Below are 14,609 nucleotides of genomic sequence, written 5' to 3' on the forward strand. Positions count from 1 at the left end.
ATTTATTAGTAACTCTATCTTTTCTAACAGGATTGACACGTGGTGGAGAGGTAATGCATACTCATTCCAGGTTTCAAGGTTGCATATAACGTCATTTATTAGATACTCCAGCTTTTCTGGCAGGATTGACACGTGGTGGGCAGGTAATACATACTCATTTCAGGTTTTGAGATTGCATATATCGTCATGCATTAGTTACTCCAGCTTTTCTGGCAGAAATGACGCGCGATGGACTCTCTCTCTCTCTCTCTCTCTCTCTCTCTCTCTCTCTCTCTCTCTCTCTCTCTCTCTCTCTCTCTCTCTCTCTCTCTCTCTCTCTCTCTCTCTCTCTCTCTCTCTCTCTCTCTTCTCTCTCTCTCTCTCTCTCTCTCTCTCTCTCTCACCTTTCGTGTTTATAACCTCTACCTGGGATATAAAAGCGTAAAATCTGTTTATTGTTCTGTTTTTTTTCTTGAAACAGAAGGTACTGTCGAACAATGTTAGGTTGTTCCGATAATAAAACCAAAACGACAGCACAGTAATCAACCGTTATTTTCAATCGAATATAGTCGTAAGAAACTATTTGGATTTTATATGAAAGATGCAACATATCTTGTTTAAATATTAAATTTAGCTTGGTTTCAAATAGCTACAGTTAGGAAAATGAATATTACACTGCGGAAACTTAGATAAAGTGTTTTTTTTTTCAATATACGTAGAAAGTTAGCAAGCAGATTAAAAAAATAAGCATCAACAATATTTTCATTCATTTTTTGAAGTGGCATTATTGAAACATATTGTATACCAATTGTAGATAAACTATAACAGACAATTCATTTGATGAGACCATATTAAAGCGTCGATATTTTGTAAGAATATCTAACCAGGATAATTATAGTTACCTTGTGTAATAGCAACCTCTGAATAGACATTATTTCTATATTTAAAGCTAGTCATACAGGGATGGTTGGGGTGAAAAGATAATAACGCGTCTCTTTACAACGCATCGACATTTATATTAAGAACTGAACTCAGTCAATACTTTTGTATGATGTGATCAGGTAGGACGACCTTTAAACAGAGCATAAATATGAACAACTAGGCAAGGCAACAGATACTACGAATAAATTCAAAAGTCGCATATTACTGATGTAACGTACTGTTAAAACTGCTTTCTATATCAAACTAATTGGTCTTAATGGATTATGTTTTTTTTAAAACAGCAGCGAAGCAGGAGTAGAGATTTCGCTATAAAACATTAACATAAGCTGTAAAGACTCGAACTGATTTGTTTTGTTTCCGTTCACATGTCCGTGTATCTTTTTACTAAACAAAATAAAAGCAATTGTTTGAGAAATTGGCTAGTTTTGTTGAACAACAGGGGATATTGAAAAATATATAGCGAGACAAGAGTTTTGTTTTCCGTTGGTATGTGTCCACATTTCCAATTAATCTTTTTCTAAGCCGTATTAATGATAAAACTTACTTTAGCTTTTAGACAACACTTTGAGCAAAATGTGATAGAGAGTTCCTGAGCCTTTCGTTGGATGTACATACATTTATTTGTTGTCTTGACATCAATATCTTCACTTAAAGCTGATTTCATGTCTCTTGTCTCATTTGCGGTGTCAAAGGCCTGGTATAGTGTATATAGTGTATACAAGATAGCTAACTAAATCTTATTCTGAAAGTATATCAAGACAATAGCGCAAATGTTATTACATACCACATGCTGAACGCAATTCAAATGAGCAAAAATCTTGGTCACTTAATTATTTCGATTGATAAAGATTACATGTATTATCACATTGAGTACATTACGTAATAACGATAACTTACAATGGAATATTTAATTACTTACTAAGAAGAGTTATACAGATGTCGCAGAAGGGTATTTGTATCTTGTTAATTGAATTTGTAAGTGCGTTTTTGTTTGTTTCATGTACATGATTCTAAACGTCCCTAGTACATATATTGCGCTACTTTAAGTAGCTTCAACGTAACGAATTACGAACATTGATTTTCACATTGTAACATTTAAAGTGGAGAAAACGGTTAACTGAATATATGTTTGTTCATGCTAGTAATTAATTTTACGAAATCTCATTTAAGAAGTAATTTTGATGAACTTGTTCATAACAAAGAAAAAACACAGACAGATTAATACATTCCCTCGAGTTCTAGAGTCTCCGAAGTAGTGAATATGTATGAGTATTTACACTACAATGGTATTTGATATATAGCCACATATTATTCCAATTATACCACAGGAAACCATGTATCTGCTGAGTGGATAGAAAAATGCGTATCGCTGCTTTCATAACGTTATGTGGTTGCAGACATTTTGAGGACACATTCGAATGAAGCTTTGCAATATATATATGTTATTGATGCACTTTAATCAATCTCTGTTATCTTGAATATTCAAACAATGTTAAAAACAAATAAATGAATTATGTCAAAAATGCATAAAGATTCTTAGAAGTCAACTTAATGAGAACATAATTACATTCACTCACCCGCACGTACGAAAGCAAGCTCAAACACACGCTTACAACATAACAATATATATGTCTGTATGTAAGCAATTAGTGCCATTTTTTTAATGTGGCCTCTTGCAATTTGTGTTATATGAATTAAAAAACACAAAAAGCACAATAACAAAACAGATAAATGAATTCAGCATGAAATAAATAATATGTATTGCTTATCACGAACGAGGAATGATTTATTTACGGATCGATTGCGTCATTTACCAGTAAAACGCCCAACTATAGTCTTATTTAATATGTCTTCAATATATTCTCAATTATAGTAAACGTTTAGTCAAAACAAGTTTACAATACATTAAATAAGTTCGGTTCGTTTTGTAGTTCTCGTTTCCGAATCGACTGTGATCAGTTTCAAGCAAAGTCATGCCAGTTACACTCATAAATAATTCCATTTTCATTAATCCGCAGCAGTTAATACATATTATGTTCGGAACCGAAGATAATTCTTGTCTAATGTGCCCAGTCTTGCTTGACCATAGGTAGCAAGCATTACTCCTTGCCACATATAAGAATAGCCTGTCTTGAATTTTGTCTTGGATTAAACAAAGCTTGATCAATACCACACTTTCATATTTTAAGTTGATGGGCCGTATATCATAGTATACAGCAACGAACGATATGAGCAAGCATATAATGGTTTAAATGTGCAAAAATGAATCTTGGTTGAATATTCAATAATCTTAGTTGTTCGATTTGGTATAAATTGAAATGTTTGATTGTTAAAAACACATGACTGGTTTTAAAATAAAATTAGTTATTTTAATGTTCAATAATTTAAGATGGGTAACATGACATCGAAGGCAGATGAATGTTCACTATTGTTAATTGTTCAATGCAAGATTCCACCTGTTAGAGGTTCAAGAATATTCGATACTGTTTCCATTGAGTATCCGTTCGCAGTATCCCTATTTGATAGCAAAAGAAAACTAGTCTGCACAACCGTAGACTATTGCAATTTTGTATTGAAGCATATAGGTATTCATCGTTGTTAAGAAAACAAACACTTGTTTTGATTTTCATAGTATAGCGCTTAATATATAGAAACATGTTTATGTCACAAATAGTATTGAATTAAAAAACTTGAAATTTCAGTTTGTTTAATTTAATAATTATTGTGAGTGCAAGTTAAATGAAGAATATAGAATATTTATAAACACATATTCCTTATGTATTTTTCTTATGTAAAAGACTTTTAATTATTGTAATAATTGTATAATTTACACAATGCACCTCATTATCTGCCTTATGTGTATATGAAAGCGAATTATAGCTTTGCAACGCCTCGTACAATTAACTCGTTCTTCATTTGCTAACATGGTACTGACTTATACCTGCTAAAGGTGAGTGCTTACTATGATTGTATTCAATTTACAGCAATAAGTTAAAAAGGCTAAACAGCCAGAGTGTAATGTCTGTGCATATAATTTGAAACTACATATTGTTTAAATGTGATTCTGTTATGGACTGATATATTTTGTTTTAATCTTATCTACTTTCAAATATATTTAACAGTTTTAATGGTAAGATATATTCTTGCAGATCTTTTATATAGTTTAATTGAATTTAGATAAAATTATATTTATTTTTGTAAGTTGTAAGTTTGCATAATAAACACAGAACGTTAAGAATCTAGTATCATCGGACATGCATTTGTTGTCTTTGTATAGAAACACACTAAAGTATTACGCTATTTTTTATTATAAACACATCAACTTATCTGGGGTTTATTGTTATTATTTTTCTCATAGTATAAACATAAATGCATTACTATTTAATTTAATGTCAATGCCATGTGATTATCAATCGATGCCCGCCTGATAAATAAAACATTTATCGCACATATTGGGTTATCGAGAAGGTTTAAGTTCACTTAGGTTGCTGCCTGTACTGCCAGCAAGCAGCAAGATCTGTCAGCAATCTTTGTATGGGCTGTATCCATCGCTACTCTAGATCTTTCAATGGAATGGAAAGACGCGGATTTCTGAAATTTGATTAGCGGTTAAGAAGCAATAACCGGCGACTTCTGATTTTCTCTTCTTTAGCAAACACTTATGTTATACGAATGCTTGAGCATAAATATACGACGTTTACGTTACTACATCCAGCTCACTAGTAATACAAAATGAAAATTAGAAACGAAATATATATATATATATATATATATATATATATATATATATATATATATATATATATTTATTTATATATATCGTATTGCAATGGTTTGTGCCACATACCTTGTTTTGGAGTCTTTATAGTGCAAGACGGATAAAGGTCAATGTCAACGCTTCTAAACATAGAAACAGAAGGGTTAATGATGAATATTTGAATTAAGATTTTGGTACCTTACATCTAGATTGGGATTCCCTTCTGGGCAAATTGGCTCAATGTCGAGGTCGCTGATATTTAATGTAGACAAACGCTTTCTGCGCAATAGTAAAAGTTGAGTAAGGCACTGCGCTAAAACTTTGAATTTATTTCGACCGAGCTAGAGATTACACACTAATTAGGTTAATAACTAAAATACTGAAACCCTGATTGAATTGCGTTGCAATGTTTTGATGTTATGGACGGTCTGATTGATCAAATATTTGCAAATTGAATAATCTGATTTATATCATGAAGAAACTTGTTCATTTTTACAACATTTATCAATATTTGTTGATTTTTTCGCATCAATATTTTAATTACCCGCTGTCAAATTGACATTACAAAACGGTTTCATTATCCGTGTCGGACGAGTCGGAATTACTAGAAATTCTATACTCCAGAATTAACGCATCGGTCACAAAGCCCTTGTAGTTAATTAGTGCTCAATTAGTTAAACGTTATCAGGCTTTAATCATGGGCTACGTATGCGTGTAATCGTCAAAATTCAATTTCTGCCACTATTGTATGATGTATCAAACATCATTCAAAATATTATAAATTTAAAATATGCGCATTTGAATATTGATTAAAATATGATACCTTTCTTGAACATGTAACAATTGTGTAACATAGTAAGCTACTGTCAATGATAACTTTGAATACTCTTGAAAACAATATGATGATTCTGCTACTTTTGTCATATACAATCACGTCGAATGTAAGCAAAAACGATTCACAATGAAAAACAACCCATATACCTGTTTGTGTCACGACCCATAATACTGTTGCTAAATGTGTATATGTTTTACAATATGTAGCGATTAACGAATAGCTCGTGGTACTTAATCAATAATATTTGTTGGACGAAAGTCCCATTTAATCAAGATGTCGCTGTATGCTGAAAATATACTTTTGATCATGAACTAGACATTTAAAAAAGATAGTAGCATACACAAAGGAATAGTTGAACTTTCCCGTGAAGATAAACGCCAAGACTAAATCGTGTGTTGGAATATATGAGGAAAATCAATAAATTTCAATACAGAATGTTGTTGTGCACATGGTGCATTGCAGCCACGAAACCGACCGACGTAATCTGAACAGTTGCAGATGCTGGTTAGATGCACATCGGAGCGAGAATTTCAGTGATTTCCCAAGAGAATGACAAATGAAAGAAGCGGGAACACTGATGTGCTTTATATGCAGTCATCGCATATAATGTGTTGCAACTGAATTCACATATGATTATTTCTCAATAAGCCTTTTCATATACTACTACTACTTCTACTACTACTACTACTACTACTACTACTACTACTACTACTACTACTACTACTACTACTACTACTACACTACTACTACTACTACTACTAGCTACTACACTACTACAACTACTTACTACACTACTACTACTACTAGCTACTATTACTATTACTATTAACTATACATACTACACGACTACTACTACTACTACTACTACGACTACTACTACTACTACTACTACTACTACTACTACTACTACTACTACTACTACTACTACTACGACTACTACTACTACTACTACTACTACTACGACTACTACTACTACTACTACTACTACTACTACTACTACTACTACTACTACTACTACTACTACTACTACTACTACTACTACTACTACTACTACTACTACTACTACTACTACTACTACTACTACTACTACGACTACTACTACGACTACTACTACGACTACTACTACTACTACTACTACTACTACGACTACTACTACTACTACTACTACTACTACTACTACTACTACTACTACTACTACTACTACTACTACTACTACGACTACTACTACTACTACTACTACTACTACTACTACTACTACTACTACTACTACTACTACTACTACTACTACTACTACTACTACTACTACTACTACTACTACTACTACTACTACTACTACTTACTACTACTACTACTACTACTACTACTACTTACTACTACTACTACTACTACTACTACTACTACTACTACTACTACTACTACTACTACTGCTACTACTCCTACTACTAAATAAAAAATATTCTGTGTATATAGTTTAAATACATAACTTGAGTTGAACATCCTCTATGCTATATTTCAACTAATGGTGTTGTTATTGCTTTTGGGATAAAGTATGAAAATTATGTACCTGTAATGGATACTCGGTAAACGGCAAAGTATCATGTTCACAAATATTAAATAAAACGGAAATATATTAATATACAAACAAGTGTTCATAAAATGGTATTTTTGGAAAAATGCTAAAGGGTTTCCTAGTTTGTATATAGAGCAAGATTTTACTTCCTTTTTGACAACTGTTGTATTGTCTATAATGCATAATTTATTTCTATGGAATCACATTTTTTGAAAATTCATAAATCGATTTTCAAAAATAGTTCGTACTATTAATAAAGAAATTAATAAAAAAATCCATCATTCTGACGGCCGTATACCGACTTCTTTTAGCCAATTCATGCGCAGAGCATTACTTTGCTGTAAACAAATGTCTTCTAATATTTCTACATTTAAAACAAGAAAAAAATTATTGTATAATAACGTGACACTACTCCCCTAGTCCATTATTCCAAGTGTTGCGTAGTCAATCATTTTCTTCAGACATGGTTTCGGGAAACACTTTGTTGAACAATTGTTGAAGGGCAACTCAACACCGATTGACATCGCCTTTTAGCCATGGCAGACTAATAGATGTAGAACGAATATTTCGTCAAGATCGAATTCAAAGGGCCTTTCTTCTGTTGTGATACATGTTTGATGCATTAAGCCCGCTCAACGTCTGGTATCTATACGATACTTGAATGCTGTAGAAACTGTTGCAATTAGCAGTTTGTTCAGATAATAGCCTTCACAAAACAAAGCTTCGTAAACATCTTTCAGTGTTTGATGCAGAGATCAATGTTATATTAAGAGAGATGACCCAGAACAACAAAGAATATAACTCTCCGACAAATTGCTTATTTGATAAAAAAAACACACCTTAATATGAAAACAAAATCTGACTGCTGCAAATAATGACCATTTCAACGAAACAAAACTGAAAGAGCTTACGAATAACATAATTTAATAAGTTCATTCGACATGTATTCATTATGAAATAAATTGGTACAATTTACGATGCTATGTTTCCGCTTTCTAACTCCCATGGAGTTGTTTATTGAACTCAGTGATTTGTAATAGTAACCATTCCACGGTAAGTAATCTGTTTGTTTCTTGATCCACTCGTATTGTGTGAAAGGACAGAGGAAACCGTCCTTAAATAGGTTTTAAAATTGTACATGATAAGAAATAATAGAACGTATTTCTGCAGGTAAATTTCGAGTTGCTGCTATCCCACTTCGTCGGTTGATACTTTAAACGATACGCTTATCGGGCGACACATGTTTCCCACCATGTGCATACAAGCTGACATTATAGCACGACTATGCTTTGTTATGTCGATGAAGTCTGTTGCGGTAACATTATAAGAGAAAGTTCATTCGTCACAGTAAACACTTTGTATGAACTGTTTATAACAGCACAAACAATTTCAAAACTATGTAATCATTTGTAATAAGTGAACATGCACACATTCACTGACTTATTAATCTGTACCAAATATTTCCAAGCACTTTGCAGTTGAATGTGGTTATACGTGAGTCATTTTTGTCACATATATATTGATTGAATCGGTTATAAAAAAACCAGAGCTTTATGCCAGGGAACTGGATTAAATGAATTTGTTTATACTTCTGAATTCCAATCGCTTTAATTTCAGTAATCCGGAGACACTGTTATATCGATACATTTTTAGAAGATACGTGGTGTTTATTTTTTCCTTTGGATTCGAAAGGTATAAATTGTCCCCGTCATTTATATACCATGCGTTACTTATAACTGAAAGCGATAAACTCCCCGTAAGTCCAGACAAACATCATAATGTATATATCCACACAACGCGACAATAAGTGTTGCTGTCCGCTACATGTTTATCAATCACCATCACCTCTTCACACATTTTATTGTTAAAGCGATGCCTTCGAAATATGTGAGAACTGTAAATTTGAGTCCTTTACAACAAGTTTTCAAGGCGTATTCTATTTTGCTTTCATTTGTTGTCGCGACTAGTTGATTGTCGTTGTAACAATTACTATTGGAGGATGTCTCTGGCTGCAAAGAACAAAATGATGTAGGAAAAATAGAAGTAACATAATGTAGTGAGAACAAAAGTTACAGAGTCTGAGTCGATTATTCGAAATATTCGTTGTGTTGTGCCAGTAAGACATTTTAGAATTTAATATTGTTATTATTGCATCTGAAGCGATAATCGTGATTTTTTATTAAATCTTTATGCACGTTCGCTACACAAAATATATATTTTAACATTTTACGTTTTTGTAACATGGACATTTAAAATAAGAAACAGTCTTCAGTAAAATAAGCGCCATTTAAGTTCATAAAAAGGACAGTTGTATACGCAGTGCATGCTTTTGAGACACTATCTTAACGTAACATTTCTAATATAAATACAATTATTATACAAATGTTTAATAAAGGCTTAACAATATTGTGATAAATTACGGCTGGCCATAAAAGCCAAACAGCGTTGTGATTCGTATAAACGCATACTTCTGTGTAAGATAAAACTAAACATCGTTTCAATATGAATGAATGATGTGTTTGTTTTCCACAAATCGCTTTTTATACTGAATTATGAACATATTTATGATATTTTACAAAACCGAACAATATTGCAACTTAATTATTTGTATTAGATCTAAGAAAATAATCTCAATCATTTCCCAATGTGGAAACAAAAGAAGTGTGGCCTACATTTATTAATAATAAATAAGTTAATTAAATCGTTAGTGTTATAAGCTGCGTATGAGTTTTTTTTGCATTTTTCATCACGTTATACGGAATATCCCCCCAAAAACAACTGAGTACAATATAACGATATGAAGAGCATAACGAAATGGGTGGAATAATCTTACCACACAACGAAAACAGAAGCCAAAGGCGTGATTCACTCTCTGTAAGGCAACGATTTCGTCCGAGTTACAACATCGCATTTCTGCACACGGCATCTGGTTGTCTGGCCCAGCATAGCCAAGTACGCCGTTACAGCAGGTTTGGTTCGAAATAGCGAACATGCCAAGTGCAGCCTCTTGAAGCTGTATTAAATACATTTTAATATACGAACATCATGTTTTGGATAATCCATGATTTATATATTGCATAATCTATTTCCTTGATACAGAGAAAATTGGAGGTTTATTCGCACATGGATCATGTACATTGATGAGAATGAACAGTGTTACCTACGATATATAAACTGAATGTACACACTATGTACATTCAAAGTTTACATTTATTTGGTTGAAACTGTTTTAATTATAAGAAGACTAAACTCACATGTTAATATTTATAATCTTCTTTTTAAATAGTGAGAATTATTTTTGTTTCAAATAGATTTCAAGAAGAAAGTGAATTTTATAAATTATACTAAGAAAATAAATAATACAAATTTAAAAAAGTCAATAAGTAGAAAGCATGTTCACGATAACCATCAATTGTAGTTGAACTTAATAATTTACAGTGCCGTACCATTTTACGGGTAATTATGTATAAATTTCAAAACCTGCAGTTATTAATGAACATAGTTTAGCGCTGATAATTTCTATAAAAACAACAAGTTCATATCTTACCACGTGTATGATTATTAACTCCAGCAAGAAGAAATATGCCTGTGGTAACACCGTCTGTAGCGACATTCTCCCTATATTTAACGCTAGTCATAAGCGGGTGCTTGGCTTTAGAGAAATAAAAATGCGTCTCCTGTATTGTTCCATCACAGTCGCACTGGCAATTATCTCTTTACAGCGAACTCTTTATTGACGTTGACCCCAGGGATTAGTCACAAGGTCAGGTCCTTGCTCATATTACCAGTCCACGTCATGGAGAGTATACTTCAAACACTGGCAGTCGCGCTTGTATATACCACGATGCGTTGACTTCTTTTGTCTCTTGTCAATATTGACTGCGCTAGTACTCCTAACACAAATGGAAAAATGTACATTGTAATCCCAATATTTTATTGTATGCATCAACTGTGTATCGCCGTTTTAGTATGGTTCCAATGAATCTTTAAAATCGGTTTTAAGATTCCTAAATCATGTTTGTCCACTTGGTCACAAACAATTTCAATAAATAAAATTGACAATTACCAGTTGTTTAATGCCTTTCTCAGTTTTGCTGCTATTAAATAAATAAATAATTTACGTAATGCAAGCAATGAAAAAAGAACGACAGCAATATAACAGCAAATTAATATCAAGAGCAGAGGCCGTAAACTAAATTCAATTGAATTGCATCATTCATTTATTGCATTCAAAAATCGGTGCAAACATTGAATACGCCTTGAGACCATCAACTATTCATAGCACACGCATACAATCAGATTAAATGATAAAAACTGGTTGACAAAAATTATTATACCATAACAATTGGCAATTCGTGAAGAAGGAACTGAAAATCAAAATGATGTATTACAGGGCTTTGACCTTAATGAATTCGGTTGCCTTTAAGAAACCGGTGACGCATTCGTAAAGATGTTGCCATAAAACTGAAATTCCATCTCTAATGAAATATTTTTTTTTCTTCTTTAAGAGAATCAAAGTAATTCTTATGTATTGTTTGCACCCACAATTGCTGATACAGACGAATTTAAATCAAGACAAAAATTGTGTGTTGTGAAACTAGTTGCCAAAAACGCCACGATACATACCTACTAATTCATTTGAGGACACAGTGCACAAGTCGTACAACTACCTCCCAGACAGAATGAACATACAAAAGTGTGTGTTTAAGTGTTACTTGAAAGACAACTAGGATGGCATTGTTCATGGCAAAGACATGCCGACAGATTAACACAATCCCTTGAGTTATACAGTCGTTAAAGAAAGTGAAAATATAGTTCTGATATATATGATCGCATGTTTTTTAAGAAAATAAATCCATAGGTTGCAGACAAAAACGTATTTCTACATTTGTTACGGTTTACGGTCTTAGACAATATAAAATATAATTGTTTTATCGAAGTACATACACCGATTTTTGGCGCCGTACATGTTCAAAAACGTATGATAAGCAATGTAACACTTTGAAGCTTATGTTTAGCAATAAGTTGTTTTCCAATACATTATGCATTTACATCAATTATTACAGTTTTTTTGCTAATACACATTGTGCCAATTGGTTTTGTAAACTCGTATTGCCATATTCACGAAAAAACAAACCATACATTTTTAGCACATATGTTATTTCAATTATTTGAAAATAATAAAAATCCAAATAGTGTCTACTCTCTTTACGTTAAAATAAAATTTTCGTGAAACGTAGATTCAAACCTGTCTTTTGAAACAATGTGCAATGTTTTTTTTGCATAACTTGCATCCCAACAGTGCGTACTACGTCATGAACAGTAATCAACTCAAAACAATATACCAACAGTCAAACTATATCATCTGTGTCATTCACGGTCGGTATTTATCTCTGTAATTCTTTTTAAGTAAATGATAATATAAATAGATTTGTCAGTTAGAACCGATGCACATGTGCGATCAGTACGTCTAGCTTTGACCATAAGCAGGAATTATCGGGTAATGCCTCATACAACTCCTGTCTGTCTCGATTGCCTGAATAAACCTTAAACAAAGGGGGGATATATACAAACCTAAACATTTAGTTTATAGTCGAACGTCTTAGTCAACAGCGAAAACACTAGTTGTGAATGTGAAACACTGTTTTATTTTGTATGAATGTTAGGCGTTTGGTTTTGTTAGAACTTTAGTTGTTTGAATGTGGGAAATGTCAGGTGTTTGAATGTACAACATGGTTGGAACTTTTAAGAATGTCATTGCTTGGATTTGATAGAATGCCAGTTGTTTTAATTTGTATATGTAATGTTTGATGCGCTAACTTGTCAGTTGTTTGAACGTACAAGAGTGTTGATTGCTTGAATGTGTAAACAGTAAACAATTTGAGTTGTTTTAATGTTGTAAGAATGTCAGTTGTTTGAATTTGCGAGCATGCAGGTTGGTTTACTGAGATAATAAACTAAAGATAGGTATATGGACGTTTATACTAATTCTGAGATAATAGAATTATAAGAATATTGAAACATAAAGTATTGTCGCATATTATCATAACTGACAGGATATAATTATAAGAATATTAACCCATTTATGTCTAGTGTCTAGAGAAAAAAGACCTTGGCAAACAGCGAAGACTGTTTTCTGTTTGCTTAACGGAATTTCTCCAAGAAAAATCTAAATATAGAAATAAATATACTAGACATCCCTAATTTTGGAAATAAAATGATCCAATTTAGAAGGATGGGAGAGTCAACTAGGCATAAATGGGTTAAAGTATAAAGCTGCAGCTTTTACGTTCATTAAAATTAATGGAATGATATTTATGTCTGAACATTGATACGTAGATTATGTCGATTGTATCGTTAATAAGATGATATGAAAATAAACGATATTCTATCAAGAATAACAGCTGTGCTAGTACAACAATGACAGCAACCAAACAAAAACATATAAAAAAACTACAGCAACAATACCATAAAGTGAAACATAAACAAACAAACATATCAATCGCAACAATACAAGAAACAAAAATCAAATCATCATGAACATCAAACAACAACAATAACACCTACACTTACCGATACTATTACTACTACAAGTATCATTAATATCACTACTAATACAAAATGCTCACATGAGCGGTTGATTTACTTATCACCGTACCAAATAGCTTTCTTCTGCTCCGGATAAATCCAACACTCGTAAGTTTTTATTATGTTCGTTTAAAACACCTTTAAGCATTACGTGTGTTTCTGTTACTGAGACCTGAATACCTATATGTTCCGATGCTACATTGTAAAGCTATTTGAATTTCCCTACCACAGAGCTGTTATTGTCGATATGTCGACATGTGGATCCATTCACTCGTCATATGAGACGATTTGTATCTTTTCCTGCTTAAGTGTAATAGAGTTGAGTTTATTCTAGATTACAGATGTGTCTTTGTTACATACACTTTAACTGATATTGTTACAACATGGTTCAGACGGCGATCTAATATTAAAAGCAGTAATTTAAAAATGAATGCACGTGATTTGAAATCGCTGTTTTTTTGTTCAAAGGCGGCGGTCCCAGCCCAATCATGTTATGTTTATAGTTGGTGAACTGTTATAAAAGTAGTTGATAAAAATAATATATTTTTCTCCTGATAGAGTTCCTGGAGTTTAATTAGTTGCTTTATTAAAGGGCCTGTTTCCACTGTGTTTTGAGGAAAGATTTTTCATTCTTGTTTGTGTCCTGTAATATGTTCATACGGATGGATATTCTCTATTCTGACCAATTTATATTAGAGTCTAACATCTCAATATTTCAACACGGTGCGTCGTGTGTATATGTAAACAGAACGCAAATTACAAATACAGATTTGTGTTTCCCAAATGCAAGCATTAATTCATGAATAAAACAGGTAAACATGTATAAGCATGTCGACAGTTATATTATATATTGTTTTAATACAATGCAGACATGGAAAAAAGCTTAATGTGCAGAAAATGAAAAGGAGCTATACTCGCCCTTTTTACTCATTTGACTA

General features: G+C 32.5%; 1 protein-coding gene across 1 annotated transcript; it reads right to left on the reverse strand.

Annotated features, from left to right (window-relative positions):
* Positions 1 to 7,236: 7,236 nt before the first annotated feature.
* On the reverse strand, positions 7,237 to 13,863 carry LOC127853447 (uncharacterized). Its single transcript, XM_052387991.1, has 4 exons — positions 13,742 to 13,863; positions 10,631 to 10,976; positions 9,917 to 10,096; positions 7,237 to 9,092 (listed from the first exon to the last, which is right to left on the reverse strand). Exons 2-4 carry the CDS (start codon positions 10,694 to 10,696, stop codon positions 8,925 to 8,927), a joined length of 414 nt encoding a protein of 137 aa, XP_052243951.1. The 5' UTR covers positions 10,697 to 10,976; positions 13,742 to 13,863; the 3' UTR covers positions 7,237 to 8,924.
* Positions 13,864 to 14,609: the final 746 nt, after the last annotated feature.

Source organism: Dreissena polymorpha, chromosome 12 (genome assembly GCF_020536995.1).
Source record: "Dreissena polymorpha isolate Duluth1 chromosome 12, UMN_Dpol_1.0, whole genome shotgun sequence".
Lineage (NCBI taxonomy): Eukaryota > Metazoa > Mollusca > Bivalvia > Myida > Dreissenidae > Dreissena > Dreissena polymorpha.

What these genes read in the sequence shown, in the direction of transcription:
- LOC127853447 (XM_052387991.1), bottom strand. Translation starts at nt 10,696, where the DNA reads ATGTCGCTACAGACGGTGTTACCACAGGCATATTTCTTCTTGCTGGAG. An exon ending in AGTTAATAATCATACACGTG is followed by an intron (nt 10,097 to 10,630) that starts GTAAGATATGAA and finishes TATTTAATACAG; the next exon opens with CTTCAAGAGGCTGCACTTGG. An exon ending in GCTTCTGTTTTCGTTGTGTG is followed by an intron (nt 9,093 to 9,916) that starts GTAAGATTATTC and finishes TGTTCTTTGCAG; the next exon opens with CCAGAGACATCCTCCAATAG.